The sequence below is a fragment of the Labrus bergylta genome, chromosome 13 (assembly GCF_963930695.1).
Source record: "Labrus bergylta chromosome 13, fLabBer1.1, whole genome shotgun sequence".
Taxonomy (NCBI): Eukaryota; Metazoa; Chordata; class Actinopteri; order Labriformes; family Labridae; genus Labrus; species Labrus bergylta.
The window spans coordinates 2,498,677-2,517,328 of record NC_089207.1 but is presented as its reverse complement, the minus strand read 5'-3'; the positions used below and the strand labels follow the sequence as shown (position 1 = coordinate 2,517,328).

At 40.5% G+C, this 18,652-nt stretch overlaps 1 protein-coding gene across 2 annotated transcripts; it reads right to left on the bottom strand.

Annotated features, from left to right (window-relative positions):
• Window positions 1–7,510: 7,510 nt before the first annotated feature.
• On the bottom strand, window positions 7,511–18,564 carry sik1 (salt-inducible kinase 1). Of its 2 annotated transcripts, none has more exons than XM_020648773.3 (14): window positions 18,293–18,564; window positions 16,978–17,183; window positions 16,764–16,880; window positions 13,621–13,684; window positions 13,347–13,508; window positions 12,592–12,716; window positions 12,370–12,493; window positions 11,798–12,018; window positions 11,550–11,699; window positions 11,352–11,462; window positions 11,013–11,238; window positions 10,669–10,923; window positions 10,365–10,554; window positions 7,511–10,241 (listed from the first exon to the last, which is right to left on the bottom strand). In XM_020648773.3, exons 2-14 carry the CDS (start codon window positions 17,128–17,130, stop codon window positions 9,731–9,733), a joined length of 2,409 nt encoding a protein of 802 aa, XP_020504429.1. In that variant the 5' UTR covers window positions 17,131–17,183; window positions 18,293–18,564; the 3' UTR covers window positions 7,511–9,730. The 2 variants fall into 2 exon arrangements, with proteins under 2 accessions (XP_020504429.1, XP_020504428.1); XM_020648772.3 differs by having other exon boundaries at window positions 16,978–17,180; window positions 18,293–18,563.
• Between the last annotated feature and the right edge of the window lie 88 nt (window positions 18,565–18,652).

The window sequence follows — 18,652 nt, the reverse complement described above, 5'->3', positions numbered from 1 at the left end:
TGTTCACATGTTGCTCATCAAAAAAGTGAGCTCAATTATTTGCACACGTCATCACAACAACAATTTATCCTGAAACACCTGACAAAGTAACACAGCGGGGACATTTGGCCAATTCCCCCCATACTTGAGCTGACTTTTGTCATTTGGGAGTTTTTCTCCAACACATGACAAATGACTTGGTGAAGAAAAATGTAGGAGGATGGAGGATCCTGTCCTTGCCTTTGTTCTGCACTTCCTGCAGTTTGGTCCCGTTTGCTCAGGTCAAGTCAACTTTGTTTAAGATCAGATAGAACTTAATTCATCTGGAAGAACATTCCTTTGCCAGACTGGAAAGAAAGAAAGAAACATAAGAAACAAGAAAGTGTAGTGTATTACAATTATCAAGTGATAAGGATTAAAGTCAAAGAAAATGTTCCCAAAAATAAATTAAATTGAGGTAAAATAAGTTAAGTAATGGGTAAGATGAGTACTGTATGAAAGTTACTGACAGCACAGCCCCAGGCTCAGTTAATTCAAGCTCCATAAGTGGCCACACAAATGTAATGATCAGATGCTGTAAAACTTTTTGATTTGATTTGTCTCACATACCTCTACAGCATCATTTATGTCTATATTTTAAACCCCTAATTTGATCAAGAAAACTTGGTTCAAGCAAGATATTTAGATACAGGAGATAGTTATACACACATCACGTAGTTGCAGGGCACTTGAGCAAATGTGTGGGCCTATCTTCTTCCTCAAGCAAGATATTTACCAGTAAATTAACTCATTATGTAGTGTCGTGGCTATTTGTCCAAAAACAAAAAAATCTAAATAAACTAATATCAAACATAATCAAAGGACCACTGATGCATCATGGGAATGTGATGTACGCAGGCAAAAGAGCACGTCCATGCAAGAGATCTGCAGTTTATTTGGTTCAAAAGAAAGCAAACAAAAGAACGAAGATAATCGTGTCTCCTGCTGCCTCTCATAGGCCCACCCAGGTGCATGCTGGTCCTCTACCTGCCTCTTAGTTAAATAACCTCTGGTGCCCACAGTGTTACCAAATACCTAACAGAAATACTCATTCAGAACTAAATTTACTAAACAAACAACTAGCAAAAAGAAAACATTACCCACAATCTTTTCTAAATAAAGAAAACATGTAGAATAATTAAATAAACAACAACACCCAAATATTAGTAAACTAAACACCAAAACTAATTCTAACAACAATTAAATAGCTCCAACATGTAGTTTATATGATGTGGACGTACAGTAGTTTGGAATTAACATGGCTCACTAAAATGAGAATTTAAGTTTGGAATTACTTAAGTCAAGGTTCAAACTTTAAGTGACTTCTTTCACATTTTCAAATTGTTATGATACGTATTGTAATTGAAGATATTAACATTGGCGCTGCTTTAAATCAACAGGTAAAAACTGTCAAGAATGCGACCCTGAATTTAGGTGAAAGAAACCGATAAAGCCGTTTTGAGGCATGAACTTGCGCTCCATTTCCAGATCATTAAATGAATTGATCATAATCCTTGTTGATAGGTCATCTAGAGGATGTTTTGGTTGAAGTATGGTGATGCCTGCACCCTATAGTCTCTGCTGGTCATAATAGAGCGCCACAGGAATGAGTCCTAAAACCCTGAAGTAAGTTAGCATGTTAGCGCCATGGGGTCTAACGTCTAAAAGTCAACGGGCATTTTGAATGTGTTTGTGGTTAGACTCCTGAAATAAGGTCTGTGGTTAACACAAGCTGAAGAGATGTTGGTGTTTTGTTAGAGCACATAAACTACGTTAGGTAATACCTCCACTTGTGAAGTTTGAAGTTTTTACTCGTCTTTAAAAAGGCGGTTGCTAACAAGCGGCTAAATGTGACTACAGTGGTTGTCAGGGACATTAAAGGTCATCACGCCGGACACAGAGGGCGGGAACTCTCTCAGTAGTCGGAGATGTCTCCTGTAGGTTTAATCTTTAGGTTAAGGTGAAGATTATGTTAGTAAACTATTTATTAAGCTACGTGGATTAGTTTATCGGAGATCGTCTGAAGCATAACGCTAATGACGTCACAATCATCCCACCGTGGTGTAGTTAGCTTTAGCATAACGTTAGCTTTTTACTTCTGTCGGCCGCATTAACGCTTCAAACATCATAAAGGTGGCGTTCATCTGTGAAGATTATCCTGCTGAACAAAACGCCTACGCTTCAGAAACGTGTGTTTAACACAGAGATTATTTATTAATGATCCGAAATCCAATGAAAACATCCCAGAGGAGGATTCTCATTAGACGCCATGGCGATGCTACTTCAGGGTTAGCCTACAAAAATACGTCATATGGTTTGTTCTCTATAACCTCTCAGTCTTTGCAGCAAATCTCATCCCAGTGAAAAAGGTTTCTGTAGCTTCTGCTCTTCCCATGACAAGTTAATGAACTGACTAATGTAACAACAAGCTCTGTGATGCAGAGTCCTGTAGCGCACTTCCTAAAACGTGTTTATTTACTTTGCTGTGAGCCTCCAACCAGTTACACCAATCCTCTGCTATTCATACTTGTTCTGCCAGGGAACTTGATTATTGGCAGTGACGCATGTGTACAGTTTCTCACTCATGTACACACAATTAGCAGGGTGCTAATTTCACGGCAATGGGAGACATCCAACAGCCCGAGCAGCCAGTTTCTAAAAATATTTGAGTTTATGTGAAGAAAATCACATTCAGTCCAGTGAGATTTTTATTTCACAGTGACTGTACCATTTCCTAGTTTCTTGCACAACTGTACTTGTGACTGACTCAGTTGAATTGACCTTTCAAGTCTGAATTTCCCCTTTGTCAACAAACATACATTTCCTCTCTCACTCTTTACAATTACTCTTTTATCCCCAGGATCTGATTTTTTCCCCCTCATGCTCTCTCTTCATGCTTTCGTCTGCAGAGTTTCTGGGAAACCTCTGTGTTTAAGGTACTTTCATTAGTTACTTATGCAATACACGCTGAATGTTTCATGACAAACCTTTTCTGTGCAACCTCATCCTGTGTGTGTGTGTGTGTGTGTGTGTGTGTGTGTGTGTGTGTGTGTGAGACAGAGGGTGAGATAGGATGTGACCAGCCAAGTGCTCTTCACACTTGGGTGCTTCAGAGTCCAAATCCCCAAATTCTTTGAGAGTTGTATTTTACTCTCCGGTGAGGATGAAAACTCTGAGTCAGTGTCGGTAATAACACAAAAGCACATAAATGACAAGGCTGTCATTATGCTCTACTGTTTCTTTATCTACAAATAAACCAATGCCTTGAAAAGGCTATAACAACGTGTCCCAGTAACGAGTGTAGCCGGTGATTACAGAGCCTTACATAACTTACTCCTCTATGCCGTTGTCATCCAACAACTTTATCAAAGATATTTATATTTATCACATTGTTGTTTTGGATGACAGACTCTTTAATCATGATGATGTTGGCACTGTAGTTTATGAGTCATCCCATTCCATCCTGCTGCTGTAAATTGTCTTTTGTGCATCAGAATAGTAATAAAAAGTTAGAATTTCTCATTTTCAATATTTTCAACTTTGCAGAAGTGAAAAACAACAGAAAAAGCTGCAGTTTCTCTGGTGTCCACTAGTGGCTGGCTTTCAAAAACCAAGGTTCCCTGTTTGGTCCCATTTTTACAAAACATAAATATGTTGACAGCCTGATTCAAAGAACAGTTTTGATTATATTAAGGGTTAATAGTTATGCATGGATTTGCATCATTTGGAGTGTGGCTGAGATGACTGACAGGTGGGTGCTTTGTAGCTGTTTGCCAAGAGGCTTAAAGGTTTTATATGTGATTTTTCAGACTTAAATGTAATATAAATCAAGTATATCCAAGTATACCCGAGTCCCACTGTCTGTGATGTTTTCAGAGTTTTCAGAGTCCTATCTTCACTTTGTTTACATCGCCTGGACAGCCGGCTGACTCCTCCCCTCGTGTATAAAAGTTGTTTAATTGAGGGACTAGAGAAAAGAAGAATAACATACTGTACTCACTGCTTAACTGTGTTTCTAGATCACGCTCATTTCAGGTAAATTTACATGCAGTGTGAAGATACCAGCAGAATAAAGATCGCTAGCATTAGCATGCTAACACCGCGAGTTGTTTTGGTTTCATGCTGGTGCTCAAGGGCGACATCTGCTGGATCAAAACATCACATATAAAGCCTTTAAGGCCCACCTCAGCCACATCACTTGGATTATTTACAGATTGATCCAAAGTTAGGTTACGATGGTAATTGAATACTCACAGCATAAAGTTTCTTCAATTCAACTATCTTATAGGTACTGAGAGATGGTTACACACAACTCTCTTAGGAAAGAGCACATAAAGAAATACTATCCTCGTGTACTATCTTCTCTGTTAATTTAGTGCTGATTGCCACTGGTATTGCTTCACCTGTATTGATTTTTTTCATGTGTCCTTTTCTCATTGGCTGTAGGTGATATATGGGTGAGGCCACATGATAATTGTTGGTTGGTAAGTCTTCTCTTTATTTGATTCATGTGATCGCCTGCTGAAGACCTCTGTGGTCCAAACATGTTCACTTTTTAAATGATTTTACATTTCTTTTGCTTTGAGTGCCTGGTTTCCTCCCTTTTTTGTGAACATGGCAACCACCATTGTTTGGCTGCATAATGCCACTTCAGAAACCAACGGGTGACATCATTGAGACAACCATGTTTTATGCAGTCAATGGCATTATATGCCAATGTAAATATTCTGAAAACAGCTATTAACTCCAGTATGACTAGATATTAATTTATTTGTCAAATATAAGCACTTTCATTAGTCTTGGTTGTTCGAACAGATAGGCCTAATAAATGGCCATATTCTAAAGTACTGTAATAATAGAAACAAGTTGACATGTTCATGTAGGCCAATCAAAACTAAATGGAGGGATGCAGTGTTGAAATTAGCATGAAATACTTCATTGACATGAATCAATGTATAAAAACAATCTAATAACTAAAATAGCAATCCAATTTTCAGCATGTCAAATTTTCGGCAGTCGCTCAGTCTGTAGGGACTTGGGTTGGGAACCAGAGGGTCGCCGGTTCAAGTCCTGGTGCAGACCAAATATGGTAGTTGGTCTGGGCAAGGCATCAAACCCCCTCCCCACCATCAGCTCAGGAGCGCCCGCTTTGGGCCGCTCCGTCACTCTGGCTTCTCTCCATTAGTGCATGTCCATAGGATCCTGTTTCTGCATGTGTGTGTATATTTCAATGTGTTCATGACTTACAGAGTGTAAAAACTGAAATTTCCCCTTGCGGGGATCAATAAAAGTAAATCTTAAATCTAATAATCTTACTTTCCAACCTTTTAACATATTTTCTTGATAATAATTTTGTTGCATTGTTTCCTATAATTAAGCAAGCGATGTGTACACTTCAGTCAATATTGCTTTTGCATCTCTAATCTTTTCATACCACCTGTCTTTCTCCTGTTCTGTTCATGAAGCGTTGAGTAGCACTAGGGGCTCAGGGACAACCTGTGCTGACCATACAGAGTCCTGTGTTACACACTCTGTGACCCCTCACATAACTATCCCAACCCCAGGGTCTATTTACATGCACAGAAACGCAACAAACCTTCAGAGTTAAAAAAAATAAAAATCAAAAAAAAAATCACCTCTATTCTATTATATCTGTCTCTGAGGTGGATATAGAATACTTCGGTCCAAAGACAATTTAGGAGGGCAAAAGCACACAGGGGGATCATCTCTGCAATGTGATTACATAACAAAATAACTGTATATCAGTTTGCTCCCAGTGATGTCACTACATCAGGTTTCAATGAATGTTTATTTTTAACTGCAGCCACAAGACAAACATAGCTTTTATTGGTTTCCACTCAACACCTCAGGCTGTTTTAAGGTCCAGAATTCCTTATGAGATTAAACGTTCCCGGAGTGCCACAAGGTTCACATCTGGGTCCACTGCTCTTTAGTTTTTATTTTAACTGTCCCATTTGACAAAATCAACTTACAGTAAGTTAATTATTACATAAAAAAATATCACTCTTGTTTTGCGAAAAACATACCAAGGAATTACATGTTTGAGATGGCAAAGAGCCATAACACAGATCTTTGCTTCCTTATACAGCCTATATAGGCTGTTACCTATAGGGCGCCTCACACCTTCAACCCCTCCATTGAATTCCTGTTTTGTTGTTCCAACATTACTGAGTATTTCTCCAAGGTAATGATGCAATGCTGATGGGATGGGGGTAACAGTATTTTCTCTTGTTATACAATGTGACTTTTTAAATCCTTAATGTTGTTCGACTGTTTTTATTGAACCCAAAGTAAAGCAAATACCCCCACAAATGTCGTATTGTGAGGGTATTAGTTTGCTACCACAACAGCAAACTCACACACACACATACATAAATCTATAAATCAGATTGTTCCCCTGTGGTGTTGAGAGAATGTAACAAAAGGCTAGTTAGTTAATCCAAGGTCATGTCTGCAGAAGGCAGCAGCCGATGATGGATATGTTTGTCGAGACTACAGACGTCAAACGCACAGTGAGCCTTTCAAGCTGTGGCCTCATGAACAACTGCCTGAGGTTCAAATGCCAAATGTCAGGCCATATGTTACATGTGTGAGTGTGTGTCAGTGAAGAGGCCCCTCGCAGTGTTAATCTGCACGAGTCGCGAGCAGAGGATCAACAGGTTTGTAACAGGCGGTATTATATTCACTCCTGCAAAAATGTAAATCTATTTTCCCTTGTTTTACATGAAGATAATGAGAGAGAAGCAGCAGAGCTCACCTGGCTCACGGATTGTGTGACTTCCTAATTTTTGCTTGACTTCCACGTAGCCTCTGCCTGTCAGTCCTTTTCAGCTGTGAGTAATCGGCCAGCAGCAGGATGGTCATCGAGGTCAAATGCATCATCACTCTGCATCACAGCATTATACCAGGGTGCCGGTGCATCATCCGTGCGGCTCATCATGAGTTAGTTGAAGCGGACGAGACATAATTAGAAGTGAATTGTTCAGCAGTCCACCAGTGCCAGTTTTTTTTACTGCACCTGCATCATTCAGATAAAGATTCTCCTGGATGAAATAATTTACATTTACAGCTTTAAAAAAGCCCTACAAATATTATTTGTTGAATAAAACAATATGAAAAAAACATGAATTTGAGGCCCTGGATAAGTGCTTATAGTATTATTTGTATTATAGCCATATGATATAGCATTGCTCTTGTGTTTTTGTTTTGTTATCATATACCTGCACTAGTTTGGGCATACTACAGGTAGATTTCTTTACCATACAGATCATAAGATTCAAAAGGTCTCATTAGTCACATGCCAGCTCAATGTGTGCAGATTGTCAGTCTAACAAATTATAATAAAGAAAAAGTTTATATGACTATGTTGCAGTTTTTTTATTTATTCTGCATTAGCTTCATTTTTCAACAGGGAAAGTTGCATTTGAAGAGAAGCAATCCAGCTTAAAATATGAACATATAAAACAACAGATAGTTTAGGAAGTGAATCTTTATTTATTAAATAAATAGCCACATAAATAAACAACCTTTCTTGAACTGATATCTTTGTCATTTCATTTTGCTTTCTCTGTCTCGTCCTTCCCACACACACACTCGCACACACACACACAAACTTACTAAAGAACTACAACATACATACTGTACATACATTGTCACACAGTCAAGTAACAAACAGAAAAAAAATATTAAAATGAAATACTTCTTATCCAATGTTTGTCAAAATGGATCACCTTGGAGATTTGCATCGAGTCTTAGTGTTTTTTATGTCATGAGAAACAAAGAATGATTAATAAGAAATATGAATAAAGTGCAATTCTTGCTTCTGTTTCCACAGCAACTTCAAAGGTCAGAGTCAGTGAAGAGAGTGTATCAGTAAAGTTATCAAAAGGGGTCTTCTGAGTGAATGGAGAGTCACCGAGCCATTCATCTTTCTTCAGTGAAGCGATCAGAGATGGAGACCTCTGATCCTGCAGGTTTTGTTCAGATAAAAGGCACAAGTGTTGGTAGTGAGTGCAGCCAACCAAAAAATTGTTGGATAGAAATATCAACACTGCATGTTTCCAAATTAGTACTGGGTTTGGAAAAAACACTGCTCTCCTACAAGAAGTTTCAAGATATGAGAGAACTAACTATGCTTACAGTATCACACATCTACCACAGCTGTCTAACATGTCCTCAAACCGACGCAACAGCACATCATGGTATTGCTATGTTCAGATTTCTTTTTTTTTTTTTTAGAAAAGTACAAAAAATGAATACCATCATGGTCCTCGTAGTAAAAGCATCGAGATATTAACAACATGTGTAGCTCGAGGATTTGGTGGCAGCAGAAGTCTTCTCACAGCAAAGCTAAGTAGTACATGTGAAAAAGCACAGCTAGCCACCGTGCTACAATTTGAGACAGCGTTGAAAGTGAAAAAGTCAGTAGTGTATCTGTTGTAGATCACCCAGCTGTCGTGCTGTTTTCTCTTTGGTAAAACCCAAATGATTCAGTTTAACAACTACAAGCACGCTATGAGAAGAAACAGCATTTTAAAATAACTTTTCTCTCGTTTTCTACAGTATCATGTTGACGCTACATAAGTCGTACCTATAGCAGTCAGCTAGCACAGCAAAAACAAAAAAACAAAAAATAATTGAAAAAACCTCAGACATTGATGCATGTACAATTTGATCATCCTATGTAGAGCCTTTCATTTGTATTTCAATGTGAAATATTGCACTGTTCCCACTGTCTTTGTTCTGCCCATGTGAAAGTTGTCATCCCTCTGATATACTCATGCTGACAACATGCTCTTTGTAGGGTTTCTTTTTTTTTTTTAAAGGTTTTTCTGTTTCCAATTTCTTGCCTGAGGAGGTAGTAAAAGCATCTAACAATGGTTGTACATGTATGCACACGTGTAAAGTGCTACTAAGCCGACTGAAGTACATGTTGTGCTTTGTCCAATCAGCCAGACACTATCCTCTGTGGATTAGCTGATTTGGATGTACTGTAGCAGTCTTTTTTTGCAGCATGAGGTAAAGCAGTATTTGCGTAACTATGCTATCTTGTACAGAAAAAAAATCACAGTTCTTTTATACAACTCAAAAAGCAACTCCTTCAGTGAGTGTTTTTTGTAAGCTTAGGGCACTATTCTGTGTGTTCATCGCACTGCTACAGAGAAATGTCTCTTTAGAAAGGCGAACAAAATCAGGGAATAAAGAACGGAACAAAAAAAAACATTTTGGTCTTATGTCCAGTCAAGTGAAAAAAATCAAAAACAGGAAATTACACAAAGAGTCACTAAAAAAAATGAATGAGGAAGAGGAAGCCTTCCAGTATAAAAAAACAAACAGAAGTTGACTTATACAGCAGGAAAAACATGTGACACACAGTTGTGTCAGCTTACGTCGGCTCTCATCTCGTTCAAGGGAAGTCCATCAGGGAGCTGGATGAGAGTCTTTCAGTCTATTATTGCTTCTCTGGGAGTCTGATACAGCTTCAATGCCTTGTCCAGAGTTTGGTTATTGCTTAGTCTTTAGCTTACATGATATCAACATGTGTGGACACATTCTCACATGTGGTTCAATAGAGTTGCTTGTTTTGTTCTTTCATCTTCTCTTTCTTTTCCAGCTCAAAGTAAAGTCTTGATTTTTTGCAGTGTGCCTCTTCCTCAGAGAGCAACAGCCCCTAGGCTTGACGGCTGATGTTTTATTTCACCATCACGCAGCTATTGTGCTGCTGTTGTGCAGCCAGACATAACTCCTGCATGTTGGGATCTGTGCTCCACACCGCTGGTTTGGAAACAATGGGGAAGGGGCCTTGTGTTGCAGACTGGGGCTGCTGTTGGATGCTGGCGGTGGGATGGGGGTGGGTTTGCTGGCTGATGTGCAGACGAGCCTCAAGAAGGAAAGCAGCGGAGGCCACGGGGGACAGAGACGAGGAGTAGCAGGACGAGGAGGAGGACGAGGAGCAGCAGGAGGGGGAGGAGGAGGAGTTGTCGTGAGTTTGTTGCCAGGGACTTTGCTGTAGATTTACTGAAGTTTGCTGAGGAGGCAGAGCAGAGGGCGTTTGGGTGTCAAACATGGAGGAGGAAGCAAATACGGTTGTGGGTTGAGGAGAGGGTGACTGGTTCTGGGCCAGGAAGAGCAGCGGATTCTGAGCAGGTCCCGTCTGAGCAGCTTGGACTTGAGGTTGAGGCTGGTGCTGGATTTGTAGCATCCTGGAAAATCAGAGACAAATGTGTTACACTTCTTTTTTATCCCCTTCAAATCTCCTTTCTCAGTTAGAAACCCTCTGATCTTCATCTTATATATGGATTTAAATAACTGCTATTGTTCCTCACCTTTGCTGGTGCAGCACCTCCACCAGCATGCTGCGGTGTTCAGAGAGGGCGGGACCAATTGACCCTCGGCTGCCGCGGTTACAGGACGCCGGAGGAGCAGCTTGCCTCGTCAGACCTTTAATCTTATTTAATCCCAGAAGTCCTTTGGTGCGTGTGTTTTTCCTCAGCTGCTGTCGGAAAGCTTTGAGGCCTGTGGAAAGGCATCGGAAAGTGTCACACAACTCTCCTTTGATGCTATAATTTGATATATTAGACATGTAAAAAAATGTCGATCCACTATTATTTCACGGTCATGCATCAGTACCTTGTGTGAGGGAGGTGTCTGAGGCTCTGCGGCCCTCCTGGAAGCTAGCAGCAGGAAGGCTGCCCTGGGCCTGGGGGAGGAGATGGGAGGAGAAGGCCAGAGGCGTTCCAGCAGGTAGCAGAGCTCTAGCTTCAGCCCCACAGGGCAGAAGTTTTGATATATCACCCATAGCAGCCGGCAAAATGGGCGCTGGACTAGATGAGGACTTGAGGCAGCTGTCAGAAGAGGCACCATCTGAGGGGCTGACCACGATACCTACAGCAAAAGAACAAGCAAGAAATCAGACTCTGCACATCTCACCGAGTGTGAAGTGACTTTTGTGCTTTTTTGTATGGTGTACTAACATGGAGGGTGGCACTGGTGGAAACGGGCGGACACCTCAGCCAGAGTGTGTCGGCGGGAGGTGGTTGTCGGAGGGAGCAGGGGCCCGAGACTTTGCGTTGCCTCCTCCTCCTCCAGGTCTCTGGGTCGCACCTCCTCGCTGATGCTCGTCTCCAGCAGGCTGTTGGGTGAAATGGAGCGATTCCAGAGCAGTCGGTTGAGGCTGGCCTCGACTGGAAACACCACCCGCTGAAACAGAAGAAGTAGACTAACTGTTAGCCGTCTGAGTGACAGAAGACACATCGGGAGGAAGGGGGTTCAAATATTAGATGACTTCAGTTTTTAAGAAAATGTTTTTTTACCTGGAATAATCCGCATTGGTCATACTCCTTTTCTGAGTACACTGGAGGAGCGCATTTGAGTGAAGTTGAAAATGTTGTGGTTGTTAAGCTATCAGGGGCCTCCATGATCACCTAAAACAGACGGAAAGCAAACAGCATTTTAGACCCCATGCACAAGCTTATGGTTGGATGAGGTAGGGAGATCTTAGAGAAACTCACCTCTGGACCTGTGGAGTCTGAGGTGCTCCTGGGTCTCTGGCTCCAGGTTCCACACTGGCGGCTCAGCTGCTGGGCACGATGCTCTCTCACTCTCTCCAGCAGCAGGTAGTAGATAGCAGAGAAGTGATTGTAGCTGCTGCTCTGCAGAGACTGAGGAGAAAAACAAGAGTATTAGGGATTTTTTTCCTGCTTTGTTTACCATCTATTCAATATCTATAGAATCAATATCAGTTGTAAGGTCTGCTCACCTCGATGGTCCTCTGGCGGTCGATGCCAAGTGTGTTCATGATGCCCAGCACGGGTTCACTGTAGTCGCCCAGGTTGGAGTTGTACTCCGTCAGGGAGTGGCTGAGGGTCTGGGTGGCGGCTGTCGGGTCGGCCAGCATCCAGCGGTGCTGCTTGATCTGGGCCACACTGATCCTCCTGGCCGGGTCCACCACCAGCATCTTGCGGATCAGGTTTTCACAGTCTGGAGGGCGGGAATCGAAAGATTGAGTTTTTTTGATTTTGTGCTCCTTGAAAAATGGAAATAACTGGAGGACGCAGATTGACCTTGAACTAACTCCTAAACCTGACTCCTTCTGTTTTAATGTAATAATGCAAAAATGTGACTCTTTGACCTTGCCTGTTTTGTTTTTGTTTTGTCTTTTAGTATGCATTCCTGTACTCTTTTTGTTTCTCATGTGTAAGTCTGTGCTTTTTTCCTTTTCTTTGTGATATATAACACGTAAAAATTCAATAAAAACTGAGTTAAAAAAAGAAAAGAAAATGGAAATAACTGATTGTTAACAGAAATGTCTTAATGTGTTTGCTTTCATACCTTGAGACATAAAGAAGGGGATTCTGAATCGTCCCTCGGTGACTCTCTGTCTGAGAGCAGGAAGGCTGTGTCCGTCGAATGGAAGAGATCCACAAACGAGCACATAAAGCACGACTCCAAGACTCTGCGAGGTAAAAAAGCAGAAAAGGGGAACGTTAGCCTTAGGAAAACAATCATGCTCGACTGCGTATTTAGGTCTTTAAATTCCTTGTTTAAGCTTACCCAAATGTCCAGCTGAGGCCCCTCGTACTCTTTCCCCTCGAACACTTCGGGGGCAGCGTAAGGCGGGCTGCCGCACCATGTGGACAGAGGCTCCCCAGCGTTGTAGAAGTTTCCAAACCCAAAGTCTGCAGAAACCAGGCAGAGAAAGACATGAGTCCCCAAACAATGCAATGTTTGTTTTCTCCCTCATTTCAATGTGAGGAGCTTAAGGCTCTGGAATGTACATTTTCTGTTTTATGTAATTAGTCTTTACGATCTTCTGAAAAACTCAAAGTTCAAGATCATATCGAGCCAGCGTCAACACATCATCCACAAAGGAGTAGTTGTCTTTGTACTGATCTGACATGGAGGCTATAAAATATCTTCATGCAGCAGTGTTTGTTTGTGTACTGGAGTAAATTCCTCTGGTACGTTTGAGCCTTGTAATGTGATTGAATTATTTGCACTTCATTAGCACAGAGACTGCAGCAAAAGGATTTAATTAGAACGCTGTAACATTCCCAAAGCTAAAAAAACTTTCTTCATCTGAGCATAAATACAGACAGAGTGTATCAGGCTTTAAACATCGGTTTCTAATTAAACTAAGAAAAACACTATCTCACTTCTCCCTGACAGAGCAAACAGTAACCATGATTACAATAAAATGTTTTGGAGTTGTTGTCCTGACCTTGTCTGTTTGTTTTTATGTATATGTCACCAGTTTGTCACTCTATTGCACCTAATAAAAAAAATTAAAAATGAAATGGAAGACCTACCAGCCAGTTTGATATTCATATTGGCGTCCAGCAACAGGTTCTCAGTTTTTAGGTCACGGTGAACGATGTGGTGTCGGTGGCAGTAGTCCACAGCTGTGAGAATCTGCCAGAACTTCTTCCGCGCCTCGTCTTCACTCATACGGCCGTTTGAGGTCAAGTGGTCTAAAGGGAGAGGATGTTTTAGTTTAGCATTTAAGACTGAAATGTTAAGGCGATCTACCAATCAGAGTATTTCAATCAACAGTTTAAATTTAAAGATGAAAAATAAACTCACCAAACATTTCTCCATTCTTCGCATACTCTGTCACAATGTACAGCATGTCTTTGGTTTCCATGACCTAAGAGAGAGAAAAAAAGAAGGTACAGAAGTTTAACCATTGGGTCATAAGCAGCTGCTGACGACAGAGTAAATCCTCTCCAAACATCTTTGGGTAGTGGACATTTTCTACCCACAAAAAAAAACCCTTCACAAAACTTTTTCCATCCTCACAGAGCATCAACACCCGGTCTTTCCATGAGATGCTGTCTGTGACTTGCACTTGTTGTAATGTTTTAAAAACCCAATTACACATGTTGACACAAACCAAGAAGAGGGAAAGGCATACAAACATTTTCTTGCAGACAAACTGACGGAAAGTTTTCCCAAAGGCTAGCACTGTTTGGAAACGGATACTAGAGTTGAATTTCAAGCTTCTCTTATCTCATTATTTCTAAAAAAAAAAACAGAGAGCCTGATTCACACGAGCTGTTCACATGAGTCCCACCTTGTGTATCCAAAACCACCAGAAGTGCAACCACTCAACGCCCTGGCACTATGCTGGCCTGAAAAACGCAATTCCCAGTCCTTTTCCTGGAGCTCATAGAAGGCCTAAGTTTCCCAGGACAGCCCTCGGGACGGGTCAGGTGAGCTCAAAGGCTGCACAAAAAATGCAACATTCATCTCATGGCAAAGCCCTGTGTGTCTGAGGCTATTGTTTATTTTAAATGTCATTAAATTCCACTGATCTGTTCCAGTTTTTATTTTATTTTCTCCTCTTTTAGAAAAAACCAAAGCACGGAGCGATTCAATGCACAAACGCCTCCGAGCTATGAGTAGCTAATCTGTGAGATAGGGCAGCTCTCTGCGGCACTGTCACCTTGAGGTGCAGCTGACGTCATTGCTCTGAAGAAGAACAGGCATGGCACATCAAGAGCCCTCAAACCTTCACAGAAGGTTCACACATTTTCCATTTTACCTTAAGGAAGTTTACGGATGTAGGATGTTATAGCTGACCTGTACTAGGTGAAATATTTAATGCCAAGACTCCTTGTTTTAATTTTTTGCACCTTTAAAGCAAGTCAATTTTTAGATATCTTTGCCTTTTACACTCATTTCCCACAATTTAAACCTGACAGATATGGGAACCTTGGGTATTCTGGGATCTTGAACAACAAATCCTGTCTTCACACAAGATAAAAAAAGATGTTATGCTGACTGCCCCACCAGAGGGAGAGTATAGGACTTAAGAGGGATAAGAGGGGAGAGTGTGATTGATACAAGGTCAAAGAGAGCACTGTGATCCTTGGCAAGAGAAGAAAAAACAAAAAACATTTTGCTCTCATGAATAAAAGCAGCGTCTGATTCATCAGGCAGGAGGTCGCAGGACTTTTCCTTTGAATCACAAGATGGTCTTATGCCACTGACTTCCCTTTGTACAGGGGGAAAGGAGGATGAAGGGCGTAACCCACCGTCACTGAGTAACAACCATCTGACTAGTTTAACCTCATTCGACCTCAGATTCATGACATGAACATGGGACAGGGACAGGAACATGAAATCCACTTTCCACTTGAACCCTTTCATGTCTAATGGAGCACGATGCAACTGAGGCTGTGAGATCTTAAGCCTTTGATAGCAAATAGCAAAAAGCGTTTGGGATTTCTTCTTTGACATGAGATAGAATTAAATGAACATGTGTTAGATATTCATAATTAATCGTATCCATTACGTTCAGCATTAGATATTACTATATATCCTCTGCATGTCTTTATTTGTTTTTAAAGGGGATAAACCCTAAGTAGAGGTTCTGTTTGGTGGAATAACTAGTATACTCAATGTGTAAAACAATAAGCAAATGTGTGCTTTTCCATGTGTGTTATGGCTGGAATACTTTGATGTAGTAATCTAATGTTAATCCCTAATTTTATTTCTAATTCCTTAATACATTTAAATGCTAAAAAATTCAACTTTTTTTTTTTTTTACACACATACAAACTGTGAAACACTAGTCTGAATTAAAGCACCATAACACAGCATACCCAACAATGCTTCTAAGAATTAGTTTATAATACAATGATTTATTTATTTCTATCATTGAATTAATTATTTCATATTCAAAAATTATCAAATATAAGAAAAATATCCAATGCAATTCAAGATGGCACAGGATCTTTTTTTCTATTGCATGTTTTATCTTAGTTATTGTATAAAACACAAAAATGTTAGAAAAAAATTAGTTATATAAATATTTGCACATTATTTTACTAATAGTCACCAAATAGCTAAATGGGCACCTCTACAGAAAAACTGATGTGTCAGTATCACTAAGCGCTACTGTATGTGATGGAAATAATGCTGAGGTTTCTAAAAAAAATAATAAAAGAGTGGACAAAACAGCACAAAAAGGAAACTGTTAAAAATAAAACAAAAAAAGTCCAGGTTGTTTCTTTTTGTGTGGGTGTGTGTTTGTGTGTTTGCTGCCAGACGGGTGCCACGGCTCTCTGAAGGCCGGCTGAGAAAGAAAGAAAGCCGATTCTTTTCTGCTAAGTCCTCAACTTGATTAGGAGCGAGGCGGTGCATGCTTTGTGGGGTTTCCTTCACGTGACGCCCAGACACATTGCACTTGGCTTTAACAGAAGCTAATCAAGCTTAACGTTCAGACATGTGGACATCTTTCACCTGCTTCCCATTTCTCTGAAACCATATTACTTAAAAACATTCTAGTTATGCATTTTTCTCCCAGCGCTGACCAATCGTTGTCACACATGCAGACACACACTGAGGGAGGTCAAAGGGATTGCACTAATGCTGTTGTGCTGTACTTATGATTCAACGTGCCCCGAGTGCCAGCAGCTCACCACAAGCCGATACTATTTTAACTAACAAATAATGCCCCTTCTTTTCCACACATAATGGTCCTGCTGCAGCCACATGTCGACAACAATGGGACGCCATGTCCTGCACCACAACATTGTTTTTAAGGGGAGTTTTTCATTGCACATTTTAATCTTAGGCTCATGTATGCACTCAGGCTCCCTGCACACAGAGCTGCTACTTCACAGGTTGAATAACACATGGCTGCACACACACACACACACACACACACACACATGCATGGCCAATAGCAACACTGCAGAGAGATGAGAGATAACACACACCTGGTAAAGCTTGATGATGTGAGGGTGGTTTAACAGCTTCATAATCTGCACTTCTCTGTAAATTTTCTCCAGGTTGGAAGGGTTCAGTCTGGTCTTGTCGATGATCTTAATGGCCACCTGGAACAAAAAAATGGCCAATTGCAAATTAAAAAAAAAAAAGAGGTAATGACAGAGAAATGATATCTTCACACAATGAAGACAATGAGTTGCTCACCTGTGTTTTGGTGACTTTATGTCTGGCCAGTTTCACCACGGCAAAGTTGCCCTTCCCCAGGGTGCGGATGATCTCGTAGAAGCCGACCTGCAGAGGCCTTCCCTGTGAAGCGCCAGACGGAGCCGCATGGCTGTTTTCTGTCATGATCACCATGGTGCACCGACAGTCTGGAGTTACAGCTCTAGGATACTTAGGGCTGGTACCTGCTGAGCAAATAATAATTCTGATGAATTCAATGTTTTAATTTCACCAAATATTAACTGATATACATGTTTCAGTATCCAATTTATCCTTAAAAAATGTAAACAGTACAGGCTGAAAAAATGCACATGTTGCATAATATATTAACTGATGAAAAGCAATTATTTACATGTACTTGTGTACAGTATAGTAACTCTTATATATATATATATATATATAATATAGTACATTGTTGGGGTAAGCTACTTCATATAACTTAGCTCCACTACTTTACTTTTATTTTGGCTCATTTGTGGGTCATGCTGAATTGGAGTTTCCTCCTCTTGAGGTTATCCAAGTGTGGATATTTTACACCAGATCTTGATCATGGTGTCATTGGTTTGTGTCTGTTGCTGTCCAGATTGTGTGTTTCTGTTATGACTCAACCTTTCAAACTACAACACTCCCAATGATTCAGAGATAAATTTGACTTTTAATTAAAAACATACATTAATACAAAATATGATTAGCAGTTTTTTGCAGTTTATACTTTTTTTCTACTTAACTGTATTATATATATTACCTCAATTTGCTAGCCATTACAAATTACAACACAAGGTTATACTATTCAATAGCAACAGGAGTAATACACTCAGTACATTTTTATGGAACACTGAAACGTGTACTTTGGCAAATTAAAACACACTTTTTATCCGAATACACATCCTGTCTGCAGAGGTACAACAGTGTGAAAAATAAACATTGTATAAGTAAGCAGATGAGTTCAGTCAGAGGAAAGTAACGTTTGGCTCAACAGCCTTATGTGACGTTACGTTTAGCCTCTAATGTTTTAGTAGTTCTAAGTATTTAATAAAGAAGTATTGTACCCAATTAAGCTTTAAAGTGTTAGGCTACATTTTCTATTGTGTTAATGATATAGCCGAAACCCAATTACCAGATATAGGTAGCCCTATCTTTCGACTTCAGGCTAATTAAAACAGTCAACAGAAAGTAAAAGCGGTGATACATTGCTTTAAAAAAAACCACTGTGAAGCTAGAAAAAGATAATAATGATCATAAATGAAATATGAGAGGGTATAATGAGAGTCTAGAGGAGAGAAATGTCTCGTCTTACCTTAAAGAGCGGAATTAAACCACCTTCTCTCACAGTTTAGAAAGCTCTCCTCACTGGAAAAGTAAACCATTCCACAACCAGAGCGAAGAAAACAACAACACAGTCAAGAAACAAGAAAAAATAAACTTTTTCCTCCCGTCTTTTACTTTTAGAGGTAAAAGAAACAAAGTGTGAGAGGCCCGGGGATTCGTCTGCGGCCGGTGTGTGCTTGTGCGCTCCGCCGGAATGCAGAGCAGGGTTTCGGCACTCACAAGGGGGGAAACTCCTCCTCCTCCGTTCCCTCCCTCCCTCAGCCGTCCATAACAAATTGATACCCACCTTATTGACGTCACACCCGCGTCAGAGCTCCGAGCTGGGTGC